The sequence below is a fragment of the Ictalurus furcatus genome, chromosome 23 (assembly GCF_023375685.1).
Source record: "Ictalurus furcatus strain D&B chromosome 23, Billie_1.0, whole genome shotgun sequence".
In the NCBI taxonomy this organism is placed as follows: domain Eukaryota; kingdom Metazoa; phylum Chordata; class Actinopteri; order Siluriformes; family Ictaluridae; genus Ictalurus; species Ictalurus furcatus.
Window position 1 is genome coordinate 16,677,740 of NC_071277.1, and position 17,696 is coordinate 16,695,435.

Genomic DNA, 17,696 nt, shown 5'->3' on the forward strand with positions numbered 1-17,696 from the left:
ATCCCTTTTTTAAAAAAATCCCTTTATTGAGCAAGTTGGTGGGGATGGTGGCAGGGAAAAACTCCCTAGATGAAATGAGGAAGAACCTTGAGAGGAGCCCATCCTCATCTGGGTAACAACAGATAGTCAACCATCTATCAGTTCAACCATTATTTAATTCCCATTTAAACAAGCTATCAATATGTCTGTTAATTCACACACTAATCCATCCAATCAATAGATCTATCCATCCATCTTCAATTTTCCAATCAACCTATCAATACATCCATTGATCCATCCATTCATCTATCAAACCAACCTATTAAAAGTTAATTAATTTAACGAACTCGCAGTCCATCCATCAGTTAATTCATCCAACTCAATTATTTAACCAGTCTATCAAAAGATCAGTTCATTCACATACTAATCCATCCATCCATCCATCCATCCAACCAACCAACCAAACAGATAACTGACTCTACATGTTATTACATTACACTTTATTTCATTTCAATGGTATGTTTGTAAAAGCGACTTCCTACATGCTATGATTGGTAAAACATATTATGTTTATGGGAGTATTATGATGCATTATGGGTAATAGACTTTATATATATATATATATATATATATATATATATATATATATATATATATATATATATATATATATATATCAGCCTCTGAGAATCACACTGTGTGAACATTTAAATTCACTTTGTATATTTCTTAAAACATCTGGCATTTTTGCTAACCAATCCATGTCCATCTATCCATCTATCGATCCATGGATTCAGACTATATTGCGTCATGTGGAACGGCCGAACCATCGACTGACATATCTACGTTGAAAATGCATTCGACAGTCTCTAGTCTATTCAGATGATAGTTGTGTATTGTATTTCTCTTCCCAGAAAAAGAAATGCTCTCCTAAAAGCAAGAAGGCACCATGGGGGACAAATAAAGGAAAAATAATAGTCTTCATCGATCCTGTATTCTACAGGGGCTTTTCAGAATAACATCCACACAGACACAGTGACTGTGGCAGGATAATAATATAGTAATAAAGTACTACAGAGCGCTGACTCTGTTATAATGAAGTACAATGATGTCTATTTGAATGCAGTTAATTAATTCTCAGTCGCATTACAATGATTTGGGTCTGTGGATTTAATACACAAAACATGATGTCTAGCACATTTCGTCTCTGTCTATTAATCATAAAGCAAGCTCAGCAGAAGAATCTAATGAAGAGTGGATTCTGGAATCCCCTGCCTCTTAGGCCTCAGTATCTTTTGGTAAAGTTTCCAGCTCAACCAAGTCCAACACTGAAGAGCTGTGTATCTGTGTGTGTCTCTGTGTGTGTGTGTGTGTGTGTGTGTGTGTCAGCACTCTTTGGTCACAGGACGTTCAGAGGTGAACAGAGGAGGTGAACTGAGCAGTTGACGAGACACCTGGACATCCAGATAATCGATGAGGAAATTCTTCTGACTCACAGCCCATATGTGGAAGTTTCAGCACTCTATGCCTTAACCAATCAGAATCATTCAACCTGACGTAATGTCTAGCTTAGTGGTTGTGTGAAAGTATAATTGTGGCTGTAATGAGTGTGTACGCAGACACAGAGCGGCCTACGAAACTCCTTGCTGAGTGTTGAAGCTGACCTCTGCTGATGAAACTGCAAACTATATACATATATATATATATATATATATATATATATATATATATATATATAATTTGTTTTTCAGTCATCTGTATCCTGGTCAGGATCACAGTGGGCCTGGAGTCTATACCAGGAACACTGGTTGAGAGGCAGGAAAACACCCTGGAGGAATGCCAGTCCATTACTGTGCACTATATACACACACATTCACATACTCATTTACACCTAGAGGCAATCTAGTGCAGCCGAAGCACCTACCAGTGTGTTTTTGGGATGAGGGAGGAAACCAGAGAACCCCACATGGACATGAAAAGAACATTTGAAGCACTACATACACCGTAACCAAGCTCAGGATTGAACTGGGAATCTTTGAGCTTTGAGGTGGCAACGCTACCCGATGCACCACCAGTTAACACTAAACCACCAAAGTAAATTGTTTGTTAATGTTAAATAATAATAGAAATGTGACTCATTGTGCGGCTCTGTGCTTGAATTGTGTTCTGCCTCATCTGTAAGTCGCTTTGAAAGAAATCTCAAATGAAGAAATGCAAATGTTAATGTTAGACTCTCACCAGGTTCAGGCATCGTCCACCTCTCGCACAGAAAAGCCTCACTAGGTCCAGACGGTTTGCCGACTCCGACCATGTTGGCTGCGATTACACGGAACTGGTAATAACGCCCCTCAAGAAGACCAGGAACCTTTTAGTAACACAAGAATGAAGTGAGAGAACAAATAGCTGCTTATATAAACATGTGATACACAGTCAGCAGGAGAAGCTGATGAAACAGGAGGGTGAGGCACTAATGGGTGATGTCTCACCCCTATTTTTAATTGCACACAGATGTTCAGGATAAATTTGACCAAAGTGAAGTGAAAGTGTAAAAAAAGACCGGTGTGTGTGTGTGTGTGTGTGTGTGTGTGTGTGTGTGTGATTTTGTATTATTTATGTAGCTCTTTTTAAAGCCAAAGGAAATGTTCAAGGAACAGACAAAATTCCTAATACAGGCAACTCAATACGTATTTCTTATAGGATAAAAAGGACAGTTATCAAGATCTATAAAGAGGTTTGAAGGTCGAAGTGAGTTAATTCTGTATGTATGTTAACATATTTTCCGTTCGAACAGGAAGTCAGGATGGGATGCATCAAAGGGAAGTCAAAACACGTGTCCTCCAAACTGTTCGATAACTGTCATTTATTTAAGCATTCTGGAGATCATTTAATTGGACAGAAACGTAGTACACAATTTACAGTGTATAAAAGCAGGGTTGTGACACTAATGCACTAATATTTACAGAATGTTTAAAAGCATTGATCTCTTCACACTGATGGCCACTTATTCTCAAAGTACTCATCACATCCGCACATTCCTAAATCTCTCTCTTCAAACCTATGCTTGACAAAAGATAACTGCCAATGTCAATCAACTTAATGATCTGGTCCATTAGTTATGTGGTGTATTCAAGATTACGGTTTAAAAAACAACACTGCCTTCTTTTAAACAAGCGTGTCTATGATATGAAATCATTAGCTTATACATAATTCATTTTTTTGTGCTTTGTGGCTAGACCACAACCTGCCAGAGTGGGTTATTGTCTCTGTGAGGTAGTTGTTAGGGGGAATGTTACTGTATGGGACCCTAGATACATTGATAGTGTCTAATCAGCGTGAGGAGATCATCTGCATCATGACGGAGGTCTGCTTCCTGTTCAGTGGAAATGGTTTACGTCACATTCCTGATGAAGTACATGATATAGGTGCACTGGTATGTTTTCATTCATATTTCTGCCTATAAAACATTAAACCATCGTTTGGCTATGTTCATTCACCGCAAAATACATCTGTCAAAATACATCTATCTATTTTTTTCCATATGGGAACTAAACCATGGCAAATAGCGCAAGAGAATGTGATGCAAAGTAATGTATAGTTTCAGTAATAGAACACAATAAAATGATTGTCGTATAAGCAGAACAAGTGAATTCAATCAAAAAGTTTTTTTTGTTGTTGCAGGATTCGATATTAAAATTGGACGCAGTAGTGTTTGAGGGACAGCAGAGGGCACTGTGTGCTTATGCATCCTTATGGCTTGCACTCAGGATGTTCAGCCAAAACACTAATAAATAAACTCTGTAGAAAACACCCCAGTTTTCACGGCTTTCATAGAACTACCCCACCTCTCACTGCTTCCATAGAAAACACCCCAGCACCTAGTGCTTCCATAGACACCATCCCAACTCTCAGTGGTTCCATAGAAACCACCCCAGCTTCCATTGCTCCCCATAGAAACCACCCCAGAACCCGGTGCTTCCATAGATATCTGACTCCCAGTGGTTTCATTGAAAATACCACAGCTTCCAGTGCTTCCATAGAAACCACCCAGCACTCAGTGCTTCCATAGAAACCACCCCAGCTTCCATTGCTCCCATAGAAACCACCCCAGAACCCGGTGCTTCCATAGATATCTGACTCCCAGTGGTTTCATTGAAAATACCACAGCTTCCAGTGCTTCCATAGAAACCACCCAGCACTCAGTGCTTCCATAGAAACCACCCCAGCTCCCAGCGCTTCCATAGGAACCACCCTGGTACTCAGTGCTTCCATAGAAGTCACCCAGCTCCCAGAAATCCCTAGAAATCATCACAACTCTCAATCCTTTCATAGAAAAACTCAACTCTCAATCCTCCCTTAGAGGCCCCCTGAACTCTCAGTGCTTCCATAGACACCATCCCAACTCTCATAACCTCAACAGAAACCATCCCAGATTTCATCACTTTCACAGAAACTATCCCAGCTTTTATAAAACCCACTACAGCTCTCAATGCTTCCATCGAAACTGCCCCAGCGTTCAATGCTTCCATAGAAACCACTCCAGCACTCTGTGCTTAAATAGAAACTATCTCAATTCTGAATCCTTTCATAGAAACCATCCCAAATCTCGTGCTTCCATAGAAACCACCCCAACTCTATAGGAAACTCTCCTGCAGTATCACCACTCTAGCCTACATGTTCCTAGAGTACATTTGGATGTTCTGTAAACAAATATGACATCAGATTCCTCCTTGCAGAAGCTCGTTGCTATTACACACCACTGGAGTGAAGGGAGCACAAATGCAGAATGACTCACTGTGTACACTCTCTCTTTGACAGGTTTAACGTTGACCTCGCTCCACGTGCTCTGAGATTTTTCCCGCTGATCCAGGTAGTACCCATGCACCGGATCTCCACCATTATTGACAGGCGCTCGCCAGCCAATCACCATTTCAGTGCCCGTACAATTAAGAAGTGAAATGGCGGATGGGGCCGATGGAGCCACTGTAAGGGAGAAAGAGGACATGCCTATTATAGCAAATATATATATTTGCTATAATGTGTGTGTGTGTGTATTGCTTATTACATACACTTGGGGATGAGGACAGTAATAAACGACATGATTGGTGTGATGCAGCCCAAAAATGTAGCGTTTCATCATATGAACACAACAGCATCATGCTAGCTAGCACAGGGCCTACTAGCTGCCTTTAATCATTACTAATAGTTAGCTATACTTGAAGCAGAATAACCTATAATCTACTAACTTGGCATGGTGAGTGAACCAAATGTTCCTTCAGTTTCTAACACAACGCTTCCCACCCATCTTTCTACATTGTATCTTCTCTGTGGGACGGAAATGAAATCATCTGAATGTGGCGCACTAGCACGAATGGATAACATCGCAGAAGAAGAGAAACAGGCAGATCGTCTGTGTATTCATCCGTCGATTCATTGCGAAGCATGCTGAGATTTGTCGGGCTGGAAGGACAGAATATCAGGCCTATCATTGTCTGATCGGCCATGGGTGTATTTGTAAATTGCGTGAGCATGAGTGACAGCAGAAATGAGTGGCCATTACGCCGAGCAGGGTGACGAGAGCGTGTTATTCAGAAGCTTATTACAGACCACAGCTGTGCCACATACACATCAGTCTATCTCCATACGTTTCTGTTATATGAGGACCGCAAGAGGAAATAAACGCATTGTATATCTTCCTGTTAGACGGCTCGAAAAAAGAACATGTGTTTTAGGTACAAATATGGTACGGAAACTGTACAACACTTACTAGGAGTTTAGCATACATGAATAATGAAATCTTGGAGCAAGGTCTCCTGCTGATATTGTAACATGAAGATCAGAATAATTGCCCTCTTTAAATGTCTTATATCTCATCGTCTCGATGTGCAAGCACTTTAACACGCATCAATAATTCAACGGAAAGCGTTCTTACTGTTTTGAAATCCGGCGTTGCTTTTTGTTTGTAGTTTAAAAGGATAGTTTGTCCAAAGAACTTAACTTCTATTAACTTCTAACTTCACCAAAATGTAGTTGAATAGCCAAGATATGTTTTTTTGTTGTTTTTTTTTCTTTCCGAGGTACAAGGCTAATGTACTTAAGGAAATAATTTATAGTTTATAATTTAGAGGCATTGTGCCATTGTAGTTGGCATTGTGCCAACTGTATACCTATGTCTAGGAACTATATGTAGGTTGATTCATTATATTTGTGATGACGGGAAAGTTGTGTACATTTCTCAAGTTAAAAGTGTCTGAGCACGTTAGCATTCGTACATTTAGCTGGCTGGACCAGGATCGGCTCAGACTCTTCTGAGTAGTGGCTGTTTCCCGCCCGACCCACTGATTTCACTCTGAACACGTACTGCTTGTTGTTCCTGAGGCCATGCACCGAGAACCTAAAAGAGAGAGCAAAATTACTATTGCAGCAATTTAAATCATTCAATTATAGTGTTACTGGATATTCACTCCACTTTTAATTCCTAACCTTTGATTGGTAATTAGCTACACATTAGTATGTCTGCCAATTCCAGCCTCAAAAATGAAAAAAAAAAATTAAAATTTCAGACTGCTTTCTGAAATGCCAGGCTCCTAACACCAATCCCTTTAGTTTCTCAGAAATCTTTACTCTGTCTGAGCCGAGTCTCTTCATTAAACTCATTGTACTCTTTCTATTCCTGATCTCACTACCTGCTGTTAACTAGAAGAGACATACTCCTCTTGTTAACGCTCAGGGTTTCTCTGACAGTTTCTTTCTATCACTTGTGGCTCTCTCACTAGGGGTCTAGAACTAGATTTCGGTAAAGCACTAATGAACTGTTTTTGAAAGTCTAAATGTTCTAATCATGTTAAAACGACGCATTTCAAATGTACAACGATACTTGTTTTAAAATATGACTGTGTACTAGAATGAAATAAAAATGACATAAATTCAAAAAGTTAGCATTCCCCTTTCTAAATGAGATAGACATAAATATTCTGAAGTAACTTAAATTACTCCTCATAGCACCTGGCCCAATGTATGATTAATTTTTTACACAATTTATAAAAGACAAAGTTATTTCTTTTGCTTAGGAAAGTTACAGCCTATTGCACTAAGAATGTGTAATCCAATATGCAAATTATTCTTACCTTTATTACAAAATGTCCTTCGGCTGGCAAGAGTTTGATTCATAAATACTACTAATAAGTAAAACTAACTAACAAACTAACAAACTAATGAAAGAAATATTATAATTGAAGTATTACTGTATTTAAAATAATATTTGTTTTAAAATATGATTTTTAAAACAAATAGTTTGGCAACAGTTCGATTCATAAATACTACTAATAAGTAAATCTAACCAACTAACCAAATAACTAAATAACTAACTAACAAAAGAATTATTGTAATTTAACTGTAATTATTGTAATATTACTGCATTTAAAATCATATTGTTTTAAAATATGATTCGAATATATATATATATATATATATATATATATATATATATATATATTCGAATCATATTTTAAAACAATGATATATATATATATATATGTATATATATGTATATATATATATATGTATATATATATGTGTATATATATATATATGTATATATATATATATATATATATATATATATATATATATATATATATATATATATATATATGTATATAAGCCAAATATGAACATGTTCAAAGACATGTAGAAGACATGTATGTTCAAAACACTAGAAGTTTGATACAATGATACAATTTCATAAAACAAATTTTCATATGTTGTGCTTTGCGTTTTGTTGCAGTACCACATTTCAAGTGTAATATTTTTGGAATTCTCTGTAGATGCAAACTATAGCACTAATTCACACACATTTGATCTATATAACACAATTCATTTGGGTTTGAAATTTGTTTAGAAACCAATATGAAATGAAGATAAAACACCAGTATTAACGATTAATGATTAGGCACATGGAGTTCACACAGTAAATTGAACTGCTTACAAACACAATACGGACACTAATGCAGGTCATGTGAGTAAAACAGAAATTTGTTACATTATTTAACGTGCTTTCATGGGGGAGTCTTTTACCTGGTGCTTGAGAGTGGTTTGTTGTTAATGGTTTTCCACTCTGAGCTCCCCAGCTCATTGCAGTACAAGTAATATCCCAAAATCCCCTCTGTGTTCTTTGGCTCTTTCCACATTAGAAGGATTGACCTTTCTGTGTCCTTAATGGCCTGAACACAGTGGGGTGCAGCAGGGACACCTAAACACGAGACACAAGGAGTTAAAAAAATAAATAAATAAAAAATCTGGTATTAACCATTTATATATACATAGTCCAGATTTAGCTATCTGATGATGTCCAGTTAGCCACCATACTGGTTTTTCCTGACTGTGCGGATATCTGTCTAAGGTTATTCAACTTATTCCCAAAATATGGTGCTATAAGGTAAATTTCACAGTGTGCTGCACTTTTTTGGAACATGAGACATTTCCCATGTAGGTATTCGTGCAATTTCATTGCTTGCAAACATACAAGAGTAACTGATTTTACCATGTGTTTGTATTTTCTAGTTTTATAAAGTTCAATTTTCATTAACTACACACATTAACTATTTATGTTAGCTTGCTCCATTTGGCTATTTATTGGACAAAGTTAAGTTAAACATGTGAGCCAGAGAAAAAATATGAGGTCACAGTATCATATGGATTTGCTGCAAGAATACATTATATTAAGAAAAAACAAACAAACAAACAAACAAACATTGTTCTTTGCAGAAAACAGAAAATGCCATTAATTTTGTCATATATATTGAAAAATTAACATTTAATCATGTACAGTATTTATTATTAATTATTGCATACCTAGGTCTCTGATATAGTTGTATAGTATTGAACGTAGCTGAATTCTGTTTTTTTTTTCTTTATGAAATCAGTTTTCTCCCCTCTATGTTTCCCCTTGAGTGGATCACTGTTGCCATCTTAGAGAAATCCTTCACTTGTGCTAATAAAGGAATGAAAAGGTCCTCAACATGGCAACAAAGCCCCAACTAAAGGGGAAGTATTAAGAAAAATAGATGCTAAGGCTAGTCTGTCTGTTTTCCCCACTGGATTAGAATTTTAGTTGTGCTTCGATAATGTTTTAACACTAACATTTTATCCCCTCCCCTCAACATTTTCCTTTGATAAGAATCTCATCATTTGATTAAATGTCACCATTTTATTCCATAATGACGTTTGTTAGATCCTTGGAGGACTGAGTGATCAAATCGATATCGCTTTTGAAACAGAGCTTACTCTGAAGGTACTGACATATGATACAAAATCAGCAAACAAATAGAGTAACCAGGTAGGGTTGCACGGTATACCGGTATTGCGATATTAAAGCTTCAAAATACCGCTGGTGCTACTGTATTTTTTAAACAGTAGTATCGTCAATATGGTAGTACCGTAAGTAATGTTGTCTGTACGGCAGTTAATACTATTTTCACTAAAACGACACGTCTTAGTTAGTGGTTAGTGACACTTCATTTAACCTAAATTCTTTACCTTAATCTTTAAAGATTTCCTGTTTGCTAGTAAGTGAGCTCATGTTATGCTAACCGCTGTGTGTAAATACTAAAATTAGCCAAAGCAAGCTAACGTTATGCTAACTCTGTGTGTAAATACTAAAGTTAGACGACGCAAACTAACGTTATGCTAACTCTGTGTGTAAATACTAAAATTAGCCAAAGCAAGCTAACGTTATGCTAACTCTGTGTGTAAATACTAAAATTAGCTGAAGCAAACTAACGTTATGCTAACTTTGTGTGAAAATACTAAAATTAGTAGCGAGATAGTAAGTGAGCTAACATACCCAGTTTTACCATTAAAAAAAAAAAAAAAAAAAATCCAAATTCAGTTATTTATTCCTAATCTTGTGTTCTCTGAGGACAATTTCCATTTGCATGATTTCATTGCTCTAGGGAACAATAGATGAAATATATGGCACATTGAATGAATTGCTTGCAAATTGTATGATTGTTCTTGAGTTTTTCCAACAGCCAGTTATTCACTGTCATTAATAAAGTATTGAGAGGAATCCTGTTTTGCCTATTTTCATTTATATCTATGTATTTCTGTAAATTTGGTTACACCTGTAGATTTGAATTATGAATTAACACAATATTATTGGTATACAAGTACGATCATCAGATATGTTTATGGTATCATGACAACCCTATAACCAGGTAATAAATAAATAATAAATAAATACATTGCATTAAAATGGAAAGTTGTTACTTCCTGTAAGAATAAGTGTGTTTTTTTGCTACACTCTTCCTCTTGTGCTGCAAATGGCTACTGGTGTGAAGATGAAGGTATTAAGCATTTCTGAATGTAGCATGGACTAATAGTGTATAGTTTGCCTGGACTAAAACTACAGTTCTTCCAAAGGTCTAAATAATAAAGTTATGCATTTACATCCACCCACCTCTGACTTCCGCTATAATTCTGACCATAACTTTGAAAATTATGCAACACTTCACCCACCGAGAGCTTCTCCGAGTGAGACAGGTTGGCTGGGCTCTGATGGATCACTAATGCCATATTTGTTCACAGAGCGCACACGGAAGCAGTAGGCCATCCCTTTCTGCAAGTCGAACGCAGCAAACCTTGTAGCGTTGATCGTCATGTCCAGGCTGGCTAAGTGCCAGCTCTCCTTACCGGCTATGGACTGGAAGATTCATCAGATAATCAAATTCTAATAGATTTTCAACATCAAACTGCATTCAATCAGGTATTCAGCATTCATCCTTCATTACGCATAATGCAAAAATGGGATCTCTTTGAAAAGGTGCCAAACTGGGACAAAAAGCTTTCCTGGCTTTCTTTTTCCCCCCCTCTAACTTGTTAGATCATTGGAATCATTTTTCATTCTTTTTGTTATACTCTTTTGGTTTAATGCATGCACTTGCCCACATCTGTCATCTTATGTTTCATGTAAATTACATTAAAATAAAAAGCCCAATTCCACAAAGTCTTTTTCATATCATTCAAACAGAGCTAGATGAGTTCCACAGATTCGGCTGCTCTTGATATATTAGAAGGTTTTATTACAGAGCTTTTTCTATAAAAGTCCAATAAAACATCGATGTCCTGTGGCAGTTCATCGCCTCACTGGCTCATTACAAGCTGCTCGTCTTCCTCGCTCCTGCATGATATTGAAGCTTTCTTCCTTTCCATTGTGCATATGAAACCGTAACTTCTGGCAGTTTAACTCTGGCCCAGGCCCTATTAAATGACAAAGTTTCAAAACAGCTAATAAACTTTCCAAAAAAAAAAGATGGCGAGAGAAAAAGGATCTTCTTTCAACTTGATTATGGCCCAAGCTGAAACACCACCCACTGTGTTCACTGGAAGGCTCCACCAAATACAAAATAAATAATGAACGATGGCTGAGGAGTAGGCAGAGTAAAAAAAAAAAAAGAATTGTTAAAAAGCACATCTGATTGTTTCACATGTTAGCACCTTAGCTTTTGCATCTTTAAAGCTGTGAAGATAGACCAGACTAGGCAGATATAGCAAATGAACAGCTTTAAAATGACTATAGTTTTGAATTCTTTTGAAAGTTTCCCTCCTCTCGGAGGTGCTCAATTAGCATAACTGCGTCTGTTTCGTAGTAGGTCGGCTGTGTATCTAACTAGCATAATAATCGATAACAATCTCTCAATCTCCTTAGGGAATCTCCAGTTAGGGCCACTACCAGCAGAACTATAAGTCTGAATAGTTCCACTGTTAACACTTTATCTTTATAGTTGTACCACTAGATTTTCTATATTTCTGCCTAGCTTAACTGTATGTGTAACTAGCATAACTGTACTTTGACTACAATAGCTGTATCTCTGACTAGCATAACTCTATCGCTGATTAACATAACTGTATCTCTGTCTAGTATAACTTTATTTTTGACTACCTTAAGTGTATCTCTGACTAGCAATTACTTTATCTCATAAGCATAACTGTATCTCTGATTAAAATAACTTTTTCTCTAACTAGCATAACTGTATCTCTGGTTAAAATGACTGCATTTCTGACTAGCGTAATTGTACCTCTGACTAGCATAGATGCATTTCTAAGTAGCATAATTGTATTTCTGTATTTTCTGTATAGCTATATCTCAGACTAGCATAACTAGTGCTGGCTATTCACTTAAGCCTTGTGTTTGAAGACAGAAGGTCAATGTTTACCTGCTCCACAAAGTAGGTGAGCGGCTCTTTGCCCCGTGGATCCGGCTCAGTCCAGCACATCACAACATAAGTGTCACTTAACTCACACACTCGCACATCAGTTGGGGGAAAAGGGACTCGGATCTGACCTGCAGGAGGAGAAAGAGGAAGATTAGGAGATGGAAAAGACAAGTATAACAGTAACAGTTGGAGGAAAGTAGAAAAATGACATATGTAAAGGCGGAGAAGGGAAAGAAAAAGGACAGAAGAGGAGGAGGAGAAGAGGTGAAGTAATATGAAGAGGAAGAGTGTAAAAAAAGAGGAGGAGGTGAAAGGGAAGGAGTAGAGTAAAGAAAGAAAAACAAAGGAGAAATTGGGAAGAGGAAGAAAAGGAGGTAGATGTGGAGGCAGAGGAAAAGTATGAGAGGAGGCAAGGAATGAAAGGGGAGAATAAAAAATGGAAGGGAGGAAAAAATTATGATGAGTGGTGTATGTCTGTTTCTCTGACTAGCATAATAGTATCTCTGACTAGCACAACAGTATCTCTGACTAGCACCACAGTATCTCTGACTAGCATAACTGTATATCTGACTATTATAAATTCCTTTGACTAGCACCACAGTATCTCTGACTAACATAAATACCTCTGGCTAGCATAACTATATCTCTGACTAGCAGAACTATATATCTGACTAGCATAACAGTATCTCTGACTAACATAAATACCTCTGACTAGCATAACTTTATCTCTGACTAGCATAATAGTATATCTGACTATTATAAATACCTCCGACTAGCATAACTGTATCTCTGACTTACATGGATACCTTTGACTAGCATAACAGTATCTCTGACTAACATAAATACCTCAGGCTAGCATAACTATATCTCTGACTAGCATAACTGTATTTTAACTCCCAAACTGTATCTCTGACTAATTAGCATAATTGTGTCTCTAATTAGCTCTGTATCTCTGACTAGCATAACTACATTTTCATTACCAAAGCCGTATCTCTAACTAATTAGCAGAACTGTTTCTTCAACTGACTTTCGTGTACTTCTCTGGAATAATCTCTATAATAATATACCTGACTAGCGTAACTTTACCTGTTAACTGTTAGCATAACCATTTCTCTAACTAGCACAACTTACCCTCTAGCTTTAATTCTTCTCTTTCTAGCAACTTAACCCTTACTGTCCAACTGTATATATATTTAGCAGAACTAAATCACTAGCACAATTTTCAAACTTTTTGACTAGCATAAGTGTGTATCTAATTAGCACAACTATACCGTGTTAATGTATGTTTGAGAGAAATTAGTCATTGTAATGACTTGTAGGACTGTGTGCGAGAATATGTGTGTGTGTTTGTGTCAAGGGCATCATGAATAGTATTAGCTTTATATGTTCAATTGACTGTAGTGTTGGTTCACACCAAGGTTGAGATTAATGTTGCATTTTCTGACTTACTTTCCAGCTGGTCCTTGGTGATCACAATCTCTCTGCCTCTATCCACCTTGACCACTTACACACAGGGAGGACAAAAGAAATAGATTTAGGAACAGATCGAGGCAGCCAGTGGTAATAATAGTGAAGAAGACAAGAGGGAAAAAAAAAAGATTTAATAAGTGGGTAGAGGTAGCATTGTAGTTGTAGGCACAAAGATATCTGAGATATAAAGCCCTCCAAGCAGACATAATCATAAGTGCTTTATCCAAGGATGAGGAAAAATCTGAGAGATTCTTGAAATGTCTTTTTAGGATGATATGTGAGACATGCAGCCAAAAAGCTGGTAATCTGATGACATACTGTAATATTAGCTTGCCAAAGTGTTTTTCTAACATCTCCTGCAATAATGGATTTAAAACGGTACCACACAATATCGTTTTCACAATGCAACCCATTTAGATACATGTACATTTTATATTAATACTGGAAAATTACCCATAGTCCTGCTTGGCTCCATGGGGTCAGAGGTGACGATGGGGTTGGAGAGTTTAGACGGACGTCCCACGCCAGCCTGGTTTACTGCACACACTCTGAACTGGAACATGGTGTTTTCCTTTAAACCCATGACTGGGTAATGACACAGCATCTGAACAAGCTCGTTACAGCGCTCCCACTTCCCCGTGCCCATCTCACACCTGAAGAGACCAAGAGAGTGGGAATGTCTAAGCACATCACAATATGAATGTAAATTTGATACGAAAACATAATTTTCTCATTTTCATCCATTCTGAAAAACACTTGGCTTCATGTATTTCCACTAGAGAAATCAGAGCAAATTTCACAATCAAATCTTCACATTTGAAATTCAAATTACTAAATTATTCTTGTGACACCTGATCTAGATAGAACCGTTAGCATGTGTCATAAAAGTGTTATTAGGCCTCATCTAATAATTATCTAAGAATTTTTTACAGGCACTTATCAGAGACATGCTTTTGTCTATGTAGTTACACTGTTGTTATGTTATATCCCATGTAGTGAGCATATATAGTGAATAGTGCCTACGAAATGTATAATGAAGCTAATTATCAGCAATGATAAAACATTACTGTTGGTATAGCTTATAATGTTATTTATTTATTTATTTTTTAAAAATACGATTATGTATTTTCGTGCAAGATTGCAAAAACATGGCAATTTTTAAGATCAATTAATTTATGGAATATTTAATTTATGAGTGGCTTTAAAAAAAAAAGTAGGTATGTTTTTGATGTTCGATTCTAAGCTCTGAGAAATCGATAGCCATATCCATAAAGCCATGTTTATGACATCAGCCATTCTTAATCCTTACTTTTAGCTCCTTAAAATCAGTATCAGTGACAAAATGTCCACATCAGTGTATTTTACACATTGGATGAGGGAATGAAGTGAGTCAGAAGGTAGCAAGATCGCTTTAACATTACCACTGATAGAGTCGGTCAACACTTTTATCCAGAATGATGCAGAATCCACTCCAAACGCAGAGCTTAACAGTTCAGACTTCATTCTCTGGCCACATTGGGATTCGAACCCACAGCCTACTGGTCATATCAGTGAGGAGTTAATTAAGATACTGTTACAGTCTCCCTGCTTTTGCTCCACTTGAGTTTGTGTGACTCAGACAGTGTGATAAAAAGCATATTGTGCTGAATAGCTCGAAAACAACAATTTCAACAGCACCACCCTTAAAATAAGCCTACCGAGCATGCCGCAGGAGAGATCAAAATAACGGCTCCTGAAATCGAGGCTAATTCTCAAAGTGGCCCGTGCACCCGGCGAGATACGCCATTACCTGCAAAATTAAGCAGGAGAAAACACAACTTCTCCAGGAGCCTGTATGTGTTGCTAGGAAACAGGAGGCTGCGGAGGAGATGACATTTTATCCAGCTGTAAGGAGACACAACCTCATCCCTCTCTGTCTCTCTGTATCACTGCCTCTTTTTTTCTACCCTCTTTGTTTTTCTTACTGGTTCTTCCTCCTTGTTTCTCTCCTGCTCTGTCTTCACCTGAATTGTTTCTTTCGACATGCACACTGAAGAAGACCTATACACCCCTTCCAGAAACTAACTGCTATTTTGGGGATAAATAAAGTTTTATTTTGTTAAAAGTAGTTGAATAGTCATTGCAATCTATACATAATAGTGAAGTTTTAAGTAAATAAAAAAAATAATAATTATATCATGATACCTGAAGACTATGATACACAATGCATAGTGATATATAGGCTTCCTAACAAGCCAGAAACGCCCCCCCCCCCAAAAAAAAGCAAACAAAACAAGGTCAATGATACTTTAAATGATTGTCTTCAAAAATAAAATATGTTCATTTTTAATGAATATTTTACTTAAAACATGATAAGCTATTTACAATAAGTGATCATTTCTTTTGTTGTTGATAAAAATTATTCAGTATGAATCTGTAGCTGCTTCATCACGCTGCTTCTGTTCAGAGTCAGCCATTTGGGATTCAGCTTATTGGGCATTCAGAGCTGTGATTAGTATTATAGATATAGTATGAAGTATTTGCTGATTTCTTCTGCTGACAGATACAATTGCAGTTAAAGGCTTTTTTAAAAGGCAGGCAGACAGATCCCAATCGAAGAGCAATATCAAAGTCCAAAAACAGGCGTGGGTTAAGTGATCAATTAACGGGCAAAATTAGGCAAAGGTAGAATCCAAAAACACCAGGACAAAAACAAGATCCAAACCCATGAAACAAGAACAATGAACAAAGGCTCGGTACGGTACTGGCGGCAACACAGAAAAACTCAATACCGAGACAAAGAAACACAGGGGTTTAAATATACAAACTAATCAGAAGGGGTAACACAAAACAGCTGATGACAATGATGACACATAAGAGAAACAACCAATCACGCGACAAGGGTGGAGACAGAACATAAACCGAAACAAGACACGTGGTAACAAAAACAAAGACAGTGACAAACTGGAAACTTCAGGTAGTTCACGTGCGCTGAAAGCTTCGGCATACAGAGCGAGGGGATATCCGTGACATCTCATACTAAATAGTTTTAAGATCTTCAGTTGAAATACAACATAAAACAAAGGCAACTTGATTACACACAAAACCGCTTTTATTTATTTATTTATTTATTTTATTGACACAAAAAAAGTTATGCAACACCTTTCACCAATATGAAAAATTAATTACCCCCTTAAACTTAAAATCTGGTTGTTCCACCTTTAGCAACAATAACTGCAACCAAACACTTCCGATAACTGGAGATCAGTCTTTCACTTACTTCTAGGACTAGGACTTACTCCTATGATTTGGATCATTGTCTTGCTGCATAATCCAGTTGCACTTGAGTTTCAATTTACAGACCGAAGACCGGACATTCTCCTTTAAGATTTTCTGGTAGAGAGAAGAATTCATGTTTATTCAATTATTACTCAATTATTGTAAGTTGCCCAGGCCCTGAAGCAGCAAAGCATCCCCACACCATCACACCTCCACCACCATGCTTGACGGTAGGTATGATGTTCTTTTTGTGGAATTCTGTGTTTGGTTTACGCCAGATGTAACGGGACTCCCGTCTTCCAAACAGTTCCACTTTCAGCTCATCAGTCCACAGAACATTATCCAAAAGGTTTGAGGATCATCAAGGTGTGTTTTGGCAAAATCAAGACGAGCCTTAATGTTCTTCTGGGTTAGCAGTGGTTTTCACCTCACCACTCATCCATGGATGCCATTTTTGCTCAGTGCCTTTCTGATAGTGGAGTCATGAACAGTGACCTTTATTGATGCAAGAGAGGCCTGTAGTTCCTTTGATGTTGTCCTTGGCTCTTTTGTGACTTCCTGGATGAGTAGTTTCTGTGCTCTTGGAGAAATTTTGGAAGGTCTAGCACTTCTGGGAAGGTTCACTACTCTTCTAAATTTTTCCATTTGGAGATAACGGCTCTCACTGTGGTTCTTTGGAGTCCCAAAGCCTTTGAAATAGCTTTGTAACCCTTCCCAGACTGATGTATTTCAATCACCTTCTTCCTCACCATTTCTGGAATTTCTTTCAATTTTGGC

The 17,696-nt window shown here is 37.3% G+C and overlaps 1 protein-coding gene across 1 annotated transcript in view; it reads right to left on the reverse strand.

The window, feature by feature from the left end:
* The window catches only part of myom3 (myomesin 3), a 55,303-nt gene that overhangs the window by 14,828 nt on the left and 22,779 nt on the right, over positions 1–17,696 (reverse strand). The window contains exons 12-19 of the mRNA XM_053611579.1: positions 14,115–14,314; positions 13,641–13,694; positions 12,192–12,319; positions 10,495–10,678; positions 8,053–8,227; positions 6,249–6,370; positions 4,772–4,959; positions 2,218–2,344 (exon numbers count right to left, since the gene is read on the reverse strand). Coding sequence (XP_053467554.1) covers positions 2,218–2,344; positions 4,772–4,959; positions 6,249–6,370; positions 8,053–8,227; positions 10,495–10,678; positions 12,192–12,319; positions 13,641–13,694; positions 14,115–14,314 — 1,178 coding nt within the window. The remainder of the gene's footprint in view (positions 1–2,217; positions 2,345–4,771; positions 4,960–6,248; positions 6,371–8,052; positions 8,228–10,494; positions 10,679–12,191; positions 12,320–13,640; positions 13,695–14,114; positions 14,315–17,696) is intronic.